Source organism: Hyla sarda, chromosome 3 (assembly GCF_029499605.1).
Source record: "Hyla sarda isolate aHylSar1 chromosome 3, aHylSar1.hap1, whole genome shotgun sequence".
NCBI lineage: Eukaryota > Metazoa > Chordata > Amphibia > Anura > Hylidae > Hyla > Hyla sarda.
In genome coordinates, this window is record NC_079191.1 from 38,119,445 (window position 1) to 38,135,755 (window position 16,311).

At 41.0% G+C, this 16,311-nt stretch overlaps 1 protein-coding gene across 1 annotated transcript in view; it reads left to right on the plus strand.

Annotated features, from left to right (window-relative positions):
• Nucleotides 1-540: 540 nt before the first annotated feature.
• Nucleotides 541-16,311, plus strand: part of SNTG2 (syntrophin gamma 2) — a 528,788-nt gene continuing 513,017 nt past the window's right edge. The window contains exon 1 of the mRNA XM_056564074.1: nucleotides 541-850. Coding sequence (XP_056420049.1) covers nucleotides 782-850 — 69 coding nt within the window. The 5' untranslated portion in view covers nucleotides 541-781. The remainder of the gene's footprint in view (nucleotides 851-16,311) is intronic.

The window sequence follows — 16,311 nt, forward strand, 5'->3', positions numbered from 1 at the left end:
TAGGGATATGCATAAGGGTATCCTTCATATAAGATAGATATAGGTATAAGGCTATCCTTCATATAAGATAGTGATAGGTATAAGGCTATCCTTCATATAAGATAGGGATAGGTATAAGGCTATCCTTCATATAAGATAGGAATAGGTATAAGACTATCCTTCATATAAGATAGGGATAGGTGTAAGGCTATCCTTCATATAAGATAGGGATAGGTATAAGGCTATCCTTCATATAAGATAGGGAGAGGTATAAGGCTATCCTTCATATAAGATAGGGCCAGGGACCATTGATAGGATTCAGATTATTGGGCAGACTAGATGGGTGACATGTTTCTTATCTGCAGACACATTCTATGCTTCTATGTTTAGGGAAATGAGTGTCGGAATCGACTGATCCCACTGGGGTAAGTGAATAAGGGTGGAATAAAGTGCATATGAGCCAGCAGGTGGAGAAACGTGTTAGTAAATGACAGCGAGCAGCAGCAGCAGCAGAGAGAAGGAGTCTGCGCTGTGCTGGGAGGGAGGGGAGAGAAGCGAGGAGCGGTGGGGAACTCTGTGGATGTGATAACGCTTTAGAGTCCCTGCTGCTGATACTGCTGCCGGCTGCTCTTCATACACACTCCTGTCCTGTGATGGATTAGTTTAGCTCAGACGAAAATAAGAAAAAAGGTGCTTCTATATCCAAAAAAAACTTACCCCCACAGCTGCCTCAGAGCGCTTGGTATTTGGAATAAATGACTGATACAAGATCCTTCCATACAGGAATTCATCTGCATGGGAAATGAATGCTGCGGGGAAGCAACTTCCACCCCAACTAGAGCGCCCGGTCAGCCTGTTCGTACCAACTTGGGCAAGTAGTTTTTCGTCTTTATCTAATCTTCCTATTATCAATGCTATTATTTATTATAGTGATGATGCCATGTTGACTGCTGGTAGCCATATGAATAAGGTTCCTCTAGTATAGTGGTCTCCAAACTGTGGCCCTCCAGCTGTTGCAAAACTACAACTGCTGGTAGCCATATGAATGAGGTTCCTCTAGAATAGTGGCCTCCAGCTGTTGCAAAACTACAACTCACAGCTATTGTTGGCTGTCCGGGCATGCTGTGAGTTGTAGTTTCACAACAGCTGGAGGGCCACAGTTTGGAGACCAATTTTCTAGAGGAACCTCATTCATATGGCTACCAGCAGTTGTCGTTTTGCAATAGCTGGAGGGCCACAGTTTGGAGACCACTGTTCTAAAATGTCCTGTCTTCAATGATCATCATTCCTCATCATCATGCAGCATTCCTCTAGGACAGTACATTCTCTGTTGTAAAACTACAGTAGTTGTAGTTGGACCCCCAGTTGTTGCATAACTACAACTCTGAGGATGCTGGGAGTTGTAGTTTTGCAACAGCTGGAGATCCACAGTTTGGAGGCCACTGTTTTAGAGGAACGATGATGATGATTAAGTGATGGTTATCGTGGAAGACAGGACATTCTAGAGCAGTTATCTCCAAACTGTGCACCTCCAGTTATGGCAAAACTACAACTCCCAGCATGCCCAGACAGCTGGCTGTCCGGGCATGCTGTGAGTTGTAGTTTTGCAACTGCTGGAGGGCCACAGTTTGAAGACCACTGTTCTAAAATGTCCTGTCTTCAATGATCATCATTCCTCATCATCATGCAGCATTCCTCTAGGACAGTACAGTACAGTCTCTGTTGTAAAACTACAGTAGTTGTGGTTGGACCCACAGTTGTTGCAAAACTACAACTCCAGGAAAGCTGGGAGTTGTAGTTTTGCAACAGCTGGAGATTCACAGTTTGGAGACCGCTGTTTTAGAGGAATAATGATTAAGGGATGGTTATAGTGGAAGACAGGACATTCTAGATCAGTGATCTCCAAACTGTGCACCTCCAGTTATGACAAAACTACAACTCCCAGCATGCCCAGACAGCCGTTGGCTGTCTGGGCATGCTGGGAGTTATAGTTTTGCAACAGCTAGACAGTTTGGAGACCACTGCTGTAGAATGTCCTGTCTTCATGGATCATCACTCATCATTATCATCATGCAGCGTTCCTCTTGAACATTAGTCTTTGTTTTAAAACTACAGCTCCCAGCATGTCCGGACAGCCAACGGCTGTCTGGGCATGCTGATAGTTGTAGTTTTGCCATAACTGGAGGTGCACAGTTTGGAGATCACTGTTCTACAATGTGCTGTCTTCCACGATAAACATCACTTAATCATCATCGTTCCTCTAAAACAGCGGTCTCAAAACTGTGGATCTCCAGATGTTGCAAAACTACAACTCCCAGCATCCCCGGAGTTATAGTTTGGCAACATCTGGAGGTCCACAGTTTGGAGACCACTGCTTTAGAATTTCCTGTTTTCTAAGATGAGCATCATCATCATCTTCATCATCATCATCATGCAGCGTTCCTGTACAACAGTGGACCGTTAGCTGTCTGGGCATGCTGGGAGTTGTAGTTTTGCAACAACCGGAGGTTCACAGTTTGTAGATCGCTGCTCTAGAATGTCCTGCCTTCTAAGATTAATATCCTTATTATTATCATCATCATCTTCATCATCATCATGCAGCATTCCTCTAGAACCGAGGTCATTTGGCTGTCTGGGTATGCTGGGAGTTGTAGTTTTGCAACAGCTGGAGGTCCACAGTTTGGAGGCCACTGCTGTATAATGTCCTGTCTTTATTGATCATTACTCATCATCATCATCATCATCATCATCATTATCATCATCATTATCATCATGCAGCGTCCCTCTTGAACATTAGTCTCTGTTGTAAAACTACAGCTCCCAGCCAACGGCTGTCTGGGCATGCTGGGAGTTGTAGTTTTTCCATAACTGGAGGTGCACAGTTTGGAGATCACTGATCTAGAATGTCCTGTCTTCCACTATAACCATCACTTAACCATCATCGTTCCTCTAAAACAGCGGTCTCCAAACTGTGGATCTCCAACTGTTGCAAAACTACAACTCCCAGCATCCCCAGAGTTGTAGTTTTGGAGATCCACAGTTTGGAGACCACAGCTTTAATATGTCTTGTTTTCTAAGATGAACATCATCATCATCATCATGCAGCGTTCCTCTAGAACAGAGGTCATTTGGCTGTCTGGGTATGCTGGGAGTTGTAGTTTTGCAACAACTGGAGGTCCACAGTTTGGAGACCACTGCCCTAGAATGTCCTGTATTCTAAGATGAACATCATCCTCATCATCCTCATCAAGCAGGGTTCCTCTAGAACAGTGGTCCGTTTGCTGTCCGGGTATGCTGGGAGTTGTAGTTTTGCAACAACTTGAGGTCTACAGTTTGGAGAACACTGCTCTATAATGTCTTCTACAATTAACTTCGCTCTTCATCATCATCATCATCATCATCATCATGCAGTATTCCTTAAAAACAGTGGTCCCCAAACTGTTAACCTCCAGCTGCTGCAAAACTACAACTTCCAACATGCCCAAACAGCCATTGGCTGTCCGGGTATGCTGGGAGTTGTAGTTTTGCAATAACTGGAGGTCCACAGCTTAGAGACCATTGTTCGAAAATGTCTTGTCTTCCATGATGAACATCACTCATCATCATCATTATGCAGCATTTCTCTTGAACAGTGTTCTCCAAACTGTGGACCCCTAGCTGTTACAAAATGATAACTCTCAGCATGCCCGGACAGCACATGTTGGGAGATGTAGTTGTGCAACATCTGGAATTCAATAGTTTGGAGACCACGGCTCTAGAATGTCCTGTCTTCTCTGATGAGCATCACTCATCCTCATCATCATCATCATGCAACATTCCTCTAAAATAGTGGTCTCCAAACTGTGGATCTCCAGCTGTTGTAAAACTACAACTCCCAGCATACCCTGAGTTGTAGTTTTGCAACATCTGGAGGTTCACAGTTTGGAGGCCATTGCTCTAGAATACCCTGTCTTCTAAGATGAACATCACTCATCATCATAATCATCATCATCATCATTCATCATCATCATCATGCAGCATTCCTCTAAATCAGTGGTCTCCAAACTGTGGACCTGCAGCTGCTGCAAAACTACAACTCACAGCATGCCCGGACAGCCAACGGCTGTCACTCAATATCATCATGCAACGTTCATCTAAAACAGTGGTCTCCAAACTGTGGACCTGCAGCTGTTGCAAAACTACAACTCCCAGCATGCCCGGACAGCCAACGGCTGTCCGGGCATGCTGTGAGTTGTAGTTTTGCAGCAGCTGCAGGTCCACAGTTTGGAGTCCACGGTTCTAGAATGTCCTGTCTTCTACGATAAACTTCACTCATCATCATCATGCAACGTTCCTTTAAAACAGCGGTCTCCAAACTGTGGACCTCCAGCTGCTGCAAAACTACAACTCCCAGCATGCCCGTAGTTGAAGTTTTGCAACATCTGGAGGTCCACAGTTTGGAGACCGCTGCTCTAGAATGACCTGCCTTCTATGATGAACATTTTCTATTCTACAACTAAGATCAATGCAACATTCTTATCTTCAAATCCCATTCCCGCTCCTCATCCCGCATCTGCCTGGCACTGCCATTAGGAGCTGCCAAAGTGATCAGTCCCAGGTCTCTGAACCATCACATACTTTGTAGAGATAAGTACAGATCCGCTAAGTGACCGGTACCCACCAGATTAACCGGCATCATGAATCATCAGCGGATTATATCACCCACCTACCCTTCTGTATCTGTACTTACAGTATGTGAAGAATAAGGCTTTATTTCTGGTGTCCTTCTAGAAAGAGATCTGGATAGGGGGATCTGTGTTATCTGGATAGGGGGATCTGTGTTATCTGGATAGGGGGATCTGTGTTATCTGGATAGGGGGATCTGTGTTATCTGGATAGGGGGATCTGTGTTATCTGGATAGGGGGATCTGTGTTATCTGGATAGGGGGATCTGTGTTATCTGGATAGGGGGATCTGTGTTATCTGGATAGGGGGATCTGTGTTATCTGGATAAGGGAATCTGTGTTATCTGGATAGGGGGATCTGTGTTATCTGGATAGGGGGAATCTGTGTTATCTGGATAGGGGGATCTGTGTTATCTGGATAGGGGGATCTGTGTTATCTGGATAGGGGGATCTGTGTTATCTGGATAGGGGGATCTGTGTTATCTGGATAGGGGGATCTGTGTTATCTGGATAGGGGGATCTGTGTTATCTGGATAGGGGGATCTGTGTTATCTGGATAGGGGGATCTGTGTTATCTGGATAGGGGGATCTGTGTTATCTGGATAGGGGGATCTGTGTTATCTGGATAGGGGGATCTGTGTTATCTGGATAGGGGGATCTGTGTTATCTGGATAGGGGGATCTGTGTTATCTGGATAGGGGGATCTGTGTTATCTGGATAGGGGGATCTGTGTTATCTGGATAGGGGGATCTGTGTTATCTGGATAGGGAGATCTGTGTTATCTGGATAGGGGGATCTGTGTTATCTGGATAGGGGGATCTGTGTTATCTGGATAGGGGGATTCATGCATAAAGTCTACAGCCATCCAAACTGTGGACCTCCAGCTGTTGCAAAACTACAGCTCCCAGCATACCCGGAGTTGTAGTTTTGCAACATCTGGAGGTCCACAGTTTGAAGACCTCTGTTCTAGAGTGTCTTGTAAAACGAACATTATCATCATCATTATGTACAGTAAATCAAGGCTGGATACTAAGTAAACGTAGTGCGAAGACCACCCGACTCCTGCCATACCTCATTGTACATAGAACTCTCCTCATATAGTGTTTCATGGAATATTATTGCATTTGACACCGTATTTGGCGATTACAATACGGACGCAAAGCTTAGAAATAGAAGTGAGTGAACATATGTAGCAGAGCTGGAATGGTTAATAGTAGTTGTGTGTTCTTGGTGGATTCTAATCTCGGATGCTGAAAATACAGACTGATAACTTTGAAACATCTCTGCATACACATATACTATCTATCTATCTATCTATCTATCTATCTATCTCATATCTATCTATCTCATATCTATCTATATATCTATCTATCCATCTCATATCTATCTATCTCATATCTATCTATATATCTATCTATGCTATCTCATATCTCTCTCTATCTCATATCTATCTATATATCTATCTATCCATCTCATATCTATCTATCTCATTTCTATCTATCTATCTATCTATCTATCTCATATCTATCTATCTATCTATCTATCTATCTATCTTTCTATCTATCTATCTATCTATCTATCTATCTATCTATCTATCTCATATCTATCTATCTCATATCTATCTATCCATCTATCTATCTATCTATCTATCTATCTATCCATCTATCTCATATCTATCTAATATCTATCCATCTATCTCATATCTATCTATCTATCTCATATCTATTTATCTATCTATCTCATATCAATCTATCCATCTATCTAATATCTATCCATCTATCTCATATCTATCTATCTATCTCATATCTATCTATCTATCTATCTATCTATCTATCTCATATCTATCTATCTCATATCTATCTATCTATCTAATATCTATCTATCCATCTATCTCATATCTATCTATCTATCTATCTATCTCATATCTATCTATCTATCTCATATCTATCTATCCATCTATCTATCTATCTATCTATCCATCTATCTCATATCTATCTAATATCTATCCATCTATCTCATATCTATCTATCTATCTCATATCTATTTATCTATCTATCTCATATCAATCTATCCATCTATCTAATATCTATCCATCTATCTCATATCTATCTATCTATCTCATATCTATCTATCTATCTATCTATCTATCTATCTATCTATCTATCTCATATCTATCTATCTCATATCTATCTATCTATCTAATATCTATCTATCCATCTATCTCATATCTATCTATCTATCTATCTATCTATCTCATATCTATCCATCTATCTCATATCTATCTATCTATCTATCTCATATCTATCCATCTATCTCATATCTATCTATCTAGAACAGATTTGCTGCAGCACACGAAAGTAGTGACAAGTTTATTTCATTCCAATTGCTACGTTTCAGCCGCGCATGCGGTCTTTTTCAAGCACTGTGCTTTCCATCTATCTCATATCTATCTATCTATCCATCTATCTCATATCTATTTATCTATCTATCTATCTATCTCTCTATCTATCTATCCATCTATCTCATATCTATCTCATATATATATATATATATATATATATATATATATATATATTTCTCATGTCTATCTATCTGTCGATCTCATATCTATCTATCTATCTATCTATCTATCTCATATCTATCTATCTATCTATCTATCTATCTATATCTATCTATCTCATATCTATCTATCTATCTATCTCATATCTATCTATCTATCTATCTATCTATCCATCTATCTCATATCTATCTCATATCTATCTATCTATATCATATCTATCTATCTGTCGATCTCATATCTATTCTATCTATCTCATATCTATCTATCTCATATCTATCTATCGATCCCATATCTATCTATCTCATATCTATATTATCTATCTCATATCTATATTATCTATCTATATATCTATCTATATATCTATCTCATATCTATCTATCTATTTATCTATCTATCTATTATATCTATCTATTTATCTATCTATCATATATATCTATTTCTTTGTATCTCTATGTATTGTGTATATTCCGCTAATTACGCTACATACATGCACTGTACATATATTATGCAGCAGATATAACATATTGTAGTTGAGGAGCTTCATTGCACCATTTGTGAACTTTACATCTTTCTTCATGTTAATCTATTTGTGCAAGAAGAAAAAAAAATCCAACTTCTATATATATTTCAAAAGTTTCCGTATCACTTCTCATTTTGACAGCAGAACGATCACGATAATTCTCGTCTGTTATAACATTTATCATAAGAGTAAAGTTTGCATCTGGAAACCCAGATAGAAAAGTAAATAAGAGCTTAGTAACCATGATAACCAGATGTCTCCTCCTAAATCTGCAATGCTAAATAATCGTTCTATGGGGACACAAGTGCCAATGGCAGCAGGTTTCTAAAAAAAAATATATTTCTAGGAAAATCTAGTTTGAAGTTTTGCTAATACAAGAACATCGCACGAGGACACTGTCCTCCCGAATGGAACTCGATTTTTCCTGATCCTCATTACTTAAACATTGGGTGATATCTCGGAGGTATTTGTTTCTCGGTTATGGCTCAATTCTCCACTATAACATATGGTTCACGACTTAATGATACACGCTGCCTTGTGCATGAACTTGGGATAATGCGAGACCCACCTGTCTAGAATACATTAAATTAAGGGGATCATTTAAGGGCAGGGTCGTAGGGGTGGCTGACATGCGGACGTGATGTAGGTGAAAACCGCTGGGACATTATCTATCTATCTCAATGTTTTCGAGACAGCGTGCCTTCAGCTGCTGCAAAACAACAACTCCCAGCATGCCCAGACAGCCAAAATCTGTAGACACGCTGTTTGGAAACACTTTCTAGGAAGTGTATGGACTTCGGATAATGCTAGACCCACCTGTCTAGAATACATTAAATTAAAGGGATTATTTAACCCCTTAAGGACTCAGCCCATTTTGGCCTTAAGGACTCAGACAATTTAATTTTTACGTTTTCATTTTTTCCTCCTCGCCTTCTAAAAATCATAACTCTTTTATATTTTCATCCACAGACTAGTTTGAGGGCTTGTTTTTTGCGCGACCAGTTGTCCTTTGTAATGACATTTTTCCGTATAAGTGGCGGTATGGGGGCTCATTTTTTGCGCCATGATCTGTACTTTTTTTTGATACCACATTTGCATATAAAAAACTTTGAATATATTTTTTATAATTTTTTTTAAATAAAATGTATTAAAAAAGTAGGAATTTTGGACTTTTTTTATTTTTTTTCGTTCACGCCGTTCACCGTATGGGATCATTAACATTTTATTTTAATAGTTCGGACATTTACACACGTGGCGATACAAAATATGTCTATAAAAAATGTTTTTTACGCTTTTTGGGGGTAAAATAGGAAAAAACGGACGTTTTACTTTTTTATTGGGGGAGGGGATTTTTCACTTTTTTTTAACTTTTACTTTTACATTTTTTTTACATTTTTTTTTACACTTGAATAGTCCCCATAGGGGACTATTCATAGCAATACCATGATTGCTAATACTGATCTGTTCTATGTATAGGACATAGAACAGATCAGTATTATCGGTCATCTCCTGCTCTGGTCTGCTCGATCACAGACCAGAGCAGGAGACGCCGGGAGCCGCACGGAGGAAGGAGAGGGGACCTCCGTGCGGCGTTATGAATGATCGGATCCCCGCAGCAGCGCTGCGGGCGATCCGATCGTTCATTTAAATCGCGAACTGCCGCAGATGCCGGGATCTGTATTGATCCCGGCACCTGAGGGGTTAATGGCGGACGCCCGCGAGATCGCGGGCGTCGGCCATTGCCGGCGGGTCCCTGGCTGCTATCAGCAGCCGGGATCAGCCGCGCATGACACGGGCATTGCTCCGATGCCCGCGTTTATGCTTAGGACGTAAATGTAAGTCCTGGTGCGTTAAGTACCACCTCACCAGGACGTACATTTACGTCCTGCGTCCTTAAGGGGTTAAAGGGGTACTCCGGTGGAAAAAATTTTTTTTTCTTTTTTTAAATCAACTGGTGGCAGAAAGTTAAACATATTTGTAAATTACTTCTATTAAAAAATCTTAATCCTTCCTGTATTTATTAGCTGCTGAATACTACTGAGGAAATTATTTTCTTTTTGGAATGCTCTCTGATGACATCATGAACACACTGCTCTCTGCTAATGTTATTATAATAATAATAATAAACCTTTATTTATTGTTGTCCTTAGTAGGATTTGAACCCAAGGCCCCAGCGCTGTAAGGCAGCAGTGCTAACCACTGAGCCACCATGCTGCACTTAGCCTACATCTGCTATGCACAGTTGCTAAAATGGACAGAGATATCAGCAGAGAGCACTGTGCTCCTGATGTCATCAGTGTTCCAAAAAGAAACAAATTTCCTCTGTAGCATTCAGCAGCTAATAAGTACTGGAAGGATTAAGATATTGATATTTTAATAGAAGTCATTTACAAATATGTTTAACTTTCTGGCACCAGTTGATTTAAAAAAGAAAAAAAAAATGTTTTTCCACCGGAGTACCCCTTTAAGGGCAGGGTCTTAGGGGTGGCTGACATGTAGGCGTGATGCAGGTGAAAACCGCTGGAACATACATTTTTTCAATTGATTTTTAAGAGCTATGTGGTTTTGTAAAATGATGCAGTCATAGGGAGTGTTCTTTAATGGCCACACAATTTTGCAAGAACACAGCTTGCAACATCACACGGAGCAGCATGGCCATGTGGTTTTCCACTGCATCACAACCATATGTTGACCCCTAGGTTTCGGCACCATGGGATCGTGCCCTAAAGCAGAATCATACATAGGCTCTTCTAAATCCTTTATGCCACACAGCTTTACCGGCTCCTTTGTTGTCAGTTTATTCTTTGGATGTTTTATTTACAATGTCAAATAAAATACAGTTAAATAATAAAGAACGCAGCATGCAGAATGATATAGAGCAGTAAGGCTATGTGGTTTTCCATTGTATCACAGCTGCATGTTGATCCCCAGGTTTCGGAACCATGAGACCTTATCCTAAAGCAGAGTCATACATGGGCTATACTATCTCCTAAGTGCCACACAGCTTTACCGGCTGCTTCGTTGTCAGTTTATTCTCTGGATGTTTTATTTACAATGTCAAATAAAATACAGTTAAATAAATAAATAAATAAATAAATAAATAAACAAATACATAGGCCGTCCTCTACCTGAGCAAAAATAGGTTAAACATATCCTTACTCCACACTGTTTTTAACCAGCTACCTTGGTCACATGACTCTGCAATCTTGACACTTATAATATGCATACGTGATACTTTACTATGCATACCTCATAGTTGTCCCCTGGATAAAGTTAGCACTCTTTGTCCATCCTTACCTTGCTTCATGGCTCAACATATCCAAAAAGGAAGATGAACAACCTTTTAAAGGGGTACTCCCGTGGAAAACTTTATTTTTTTAAATCAACTGGTGCCAGAAAGTTAAACAGATTTGTAAATGACTTCTATTAAAAAATCTTAATCCTTCCAGTACTTTTTAAGGGCTATATACAACAGAGGAAATGCTTTACTTTTTAGATTTCTCTTATGTCATGAGCACAGTGCTCTCTGCTGACCTCTGCTGTCCATTTTAGGAACTGTCCAGAGCAGTATATGTTTGCCATGGGGATTTTCTTCTGCTCTGGACAGTTCCAAAAATGGACAGCAGAGGTCAGCAGAGAGCACTGTGGTCGTGACATCAGAGAAAACTAAAAAGTAAAGCATTTCCTCTGTAGTATACAGCCCTTAAAAAGTACTGGAAGGATTAAGATTTTTTAATAGAAGTAATTTACAAATCTGTTTAACTTTATGGCATCAGTTTTCCACGGAAGTACCCCTTTATTTTTTTTTATTTTTTTTTATAACTGTTTTTTTATTAACCCCTTAACGACGCAGGACGTATATTTACGTCCTGCGCCGGCTCCCGCGAAATGAAGCGGGATCGCGCCGCGATCCCGCATCATATCGCGTGGGTCCCGGCGCTAATCAACGGCCGGGACCCGCGGCTAATACCACACATCGCCGATCGCGGCGATGTGCGGTATTAACCCTTTAGAAGCGGCGGTCAAAGCTGACCGCCGCTTCTAAAGTGAAACTGAAAGTATCCCGGCTGCTCAGTCGGGCTGTTCGGGACCGCCGCGGTGAAATCCCGGCGTCCCAAACAGCTGATCGGACACCGGGAGGGCTCTTACCTGCCTCCCTGGTGTCCGATCGACGAATGACTGCTCCGTGCCTGAGATCCAGGCAGGAGCAGTCAAGCGTCGATAATGCTGATCACAGGCGTGTTAATACACGCCTGTGATCAGGATGAAAGATCAGTGTGTGCAGTGTTATAGGTCCCTATGGGACCTATAACACTGCAAAAAAAAAGTAAAAAAAAAAGTGTTAATAAAGGTCATTTAACCCCTTCCCTAATAAAAGTTTGAATCACCCCCCTTTTCCCATAAGAAAAATAAAACAGTGTAAAAAAAAAAATAAATAAACATATGTGGTATCGCCGCGTGCGTAAATGTCCGAACTATAAAAATATATCATTAATTAAGCCGTACGGTCAATGGCGTATGCGCAAAAAAATTCCAAAGTCCAAAAAAGCGTATTTTGGTAACTTTTTATAACATTAAAAAATGAATAAAAAGTGATCAAAAAGTCAGATCAAAACAAAAATCATACCGATAAAAACTTCAGATCACGGCGCAAAAAATGAGTCCTCATACCGCCCCGTACGTGGAAAAATAAAAAAGTTATAGGGGTCAGAAGATGACATTTTTAAACGTATAAATTTTCCTGCATGTAGTTATGATTTTTTCCAGAAGTGCGACAAAATCAAACCTATATAAGTAGGGTATCATTTTAACCGTATGGACCTACAAAATAATGATAAGGTGTAATTTTTACCGAAATATGCACTGCGTAGAAACGGAAGCCCCCAAAAGTTACAAAATGGCGTTTTTTTTTCGATTTTGTCGCACAATGATTTTTTTTTCCGTTTCGCCGTGGATTTTTGGGTAAAATGACTAATGTCACTGCAAAGTAGAATTGGCGACGCAAAAAATAAGCCATAATATGGATTTTTAGGTGGAAAATTGAAAGGGTTATGATTTTTTAAAGGTAAGGAGGAAAAAACGAAAGTGCAAAAACGGAAAAACCCTGAGTCCTTAAGGGGTTAAAGAATTTTTTCTTTAAAACAGATATTTGAGAATAAGAAAATAAAAGTACATAGAATAATAAACAGATTCATTACATATTAATAAGACCAGGTTACAACATGATAACATAGATCCGGCTCTTTAAGGGTTGTTTTTTTGCTCCAACCTTTCTAACACTTTCAATTTTCCACCTATAGGGCTTGGTTTTTTGTATCACCAATTAGGAGTATTCTCCTGAACAGTATTTTCGGTTCATTGTGCCCGGGCTGCAAAAAAAGAGAAAACAAACTGTAACTCACCTTCCTCCATTTCCCCGAAGTGCTGCTACAGCTGTTCGGTCCTCCGCTCCGGTCTTCTTCCTTCTTCCATGTGCACGGATGGTCACACTGCGCTCAGCCTATCACTGGCCAAGGCGAGACATTGCTACAGCCGGTGATAGGCTGAGCGGCAGGTGAGTTAAAGTTTGTTTTCAGGTTTTTTTTAAGCAGTACGGGGCACAACGGACTGAAAATACTGCTCAGGAGACTACTCCCTTAATTTGTAAGGACATCGCTTATTTTACAACCGAATTTTCTGTAAAACAAAAACAATTATTTGTGGGGTGAAATTGGCAAAGAAAAGCCATTTTGCTACTTTTCGGGTTTCCAGCAGTGCACTTTTTGATAAATATGACAGGTTCTCTTTTTTGGGAGGTCTGTTCTTTACGATTACAAGGATACCCAAATTATATAGCTTTTTTTTCAAATTTTATTTTACTACTACTGAATTAAATTTTGCGTACTACCGTATTTTTCACCCTATAGGACGCAGCGGCATATAAGAGGCACCAAATTTTAAAGGTGCAAAATGTAGAAAAAAAAATTCTGCACCCAACAGTGATCTTCAACCTGCGGACCTCCAGATGTTGCAATACTACAACTCCCAGCATGCCCGGACAGCCGTTGGCTGTCCGGACATGCTGGGAGTTGTAGTTTTGCAACATCTGGAGGTCCGCAGGTTGAAGACCACTGGATAGGAGGTAATACTCACCTGTCCCCGCTGCTCCAGACACGTCACAGCGGGTGTCCCCGTCGCTCCGGACGTCTTCTTCCCCGGGATCCACGCTCTCCGTCGACGTCATCACGTCGCTACGCAAGCCGCTCCCATTGGATGACGAGACGGTGTGCGTGACGACGGGATGACGTCGAAAGAGAGCGCCGCCATGGAGGGGATCCCGGGCACGGAGCAGACACCGAGGACGCAGGTAAGGTCCCTCCCGGTGTCCTGTAAGCTGTTCGGGACGATTTCACCACGGCGGTCCCGAACAGCCTGACTGAGCAGCCAGGTTACTGTCACTTTCGCTTCAGACGCGGCGGTCAGCTTTGATCGCCGCGTCTGAACGGTTAATACAGGGCATCACCGCGATCGGTGATGTCCTGTATTAGCCGCGGGTCCCGGCCATTAATGGCCGCAGGGACCAACCCGATAGGTGTGTATTCGCCGTATAAGACGCACCAACTTCCCCCCCCCCCCCCCCCAGTTTTGGGGAAGAAATAGTGCGTCTTCTACGACGAAAAATACGGTAACTCAGTACGAAAGTGAGTATGCTTAAAATTGTCCTCTTCTGACCCCTGTAACTTTTAGATTTTTCTGTAAATGGGGATGTATAAGGGTAAATTTTTTGCAACAAGATCTGTAGTTTTTATCAGCATCATTTGTTTTGAAGGGACTTTTTTTTTTTTTTTTAAGGGAAAAGGTGGATGATTCAAACATTTATTAAAGGAGGGGCTTATCCACAATAATTAACAATTTTGGGACATTTATTTTCTATGTTTTGTCCCTATACTGTCCCTAATTTCTCTCTTATACATACATATATGTGCCAATGTGTGGCCACCCAGTAGTTGGGATGTGGTTTACAGCCTGGCTAGGATAATGTTCTCATGTTCCAAGGAAATGGAATGGAGGACATGTCGCCAACTATTGTATAACTTGTTCTACTCCATTAGAATTGTAAGCTCTTATTGGGAGGGACCTTTCCCATGTTGAGGTAATCACATTTACCCTATAAGGCCCTTTGTTTGTCTGTGAGCTTCACATTCATACAAAGGAAAGAAACACAACACGCAGCTCACTCTACTCCATTGTAGCATTCACAGTCCTCTTCATTGTGCTTATGCCTTTTATTTATATCCACAATAGACTCTTATAGTCTAAATGAAATAGTCTCTTCAACATATCAAAATATTACATTAAGTATACAAAAAAGAAGGTTGCAGCAGCACTCTCGGTTAAAAAATGGAGGCTCTTAGAGCACTTTTTGATCAAAACGTGTCCCCCATCCACCACGAGGTGGTGGCCTCATTTCGGATTGGACCCTAACATGCTCATTCCATATAGCCACTGACTGGGTGACACGCTGGATAAACTATCAATTTAAATCACCTCCTGTGAATTGGGAGGGGTGCACGGCTAGAGAGGGTGCCACTCCACCTAACTTGCACAGCAAAAAGAAAAAGAAAAAATTGCCAGCACAAATAACTAATACACAGGTGCACACTGCTGTGGCAAATACTAAGTATACAAAGAAGAAGGTTGCAGCAGTACTCTTGGTCAAAAAATGGTGTCCCCCATCCACCACGTGGAGGTGGCCTCATTTCGGATGGGACCCTAACACTTATTCCACTCATCTCTACTGGGTATATGGCCTCTGACTGGGTGACATGCCACAACCTTCTTTTTTTGTATACTTAGTATTTGCCACAGCAGTGTGCACCCGTGTATTAGGTAGTTGTGCTGGCTATTTTTCTTTTAGTTTTTGCTATGTATGTTAGGGGGAGTGGCACACTCTGTAGCCGTGCACCCCTCCCTATTCACAGGAGGTTTTTGAAATTGATAGTGGATTCAGCATGTCACCCAGTCAGAGGCCATATATATGCCCACAGGGGTGAGTGGAATAAGTGTTAGGGATCCCATCCAAAATGAAGCCACCTCCACGTGGTGGATGAGGGGACACAGTTTGATCAAAAAGTGCACTAAGAGCCTCCATTTTCTGACCAAGAGTGCTGCTGTAACCTTCTTTTTTGTATACTCTGTATTTGCCACAGTAGCGTGCACCCGTGTATTAGGTAGTTGTGCTGGCTACTTTTCTTCTTGGTTATTCTTTTTTTGTTTTTGCTGTGCAAAATATTATATTAGGTATGGAAAAGATAACCCTGGTTTGTAAGGTATGTAAAGGATAACCCTGGTATGTAGGGGTATGTAAGGTATGTAAAAGATAACCCTGGTTTGTAAGGTATGTAAAGGATAACCCTGGTTTGTAAGGGTATGTAAGGTATGTAAAGTATAACTCTGGTGTGTAGGGGTATGTAAGGTATGTAAAGGATAACCCTGGTATGTAGGGGTATGTAAGGTATGGAAAGTATAACTCTGGTGTGTAGGGGTATGTAAGGTATGGAAAGTATAACTCTGGTGTGTAGGGGTATGAAAGGTATGGAAAGGATAAC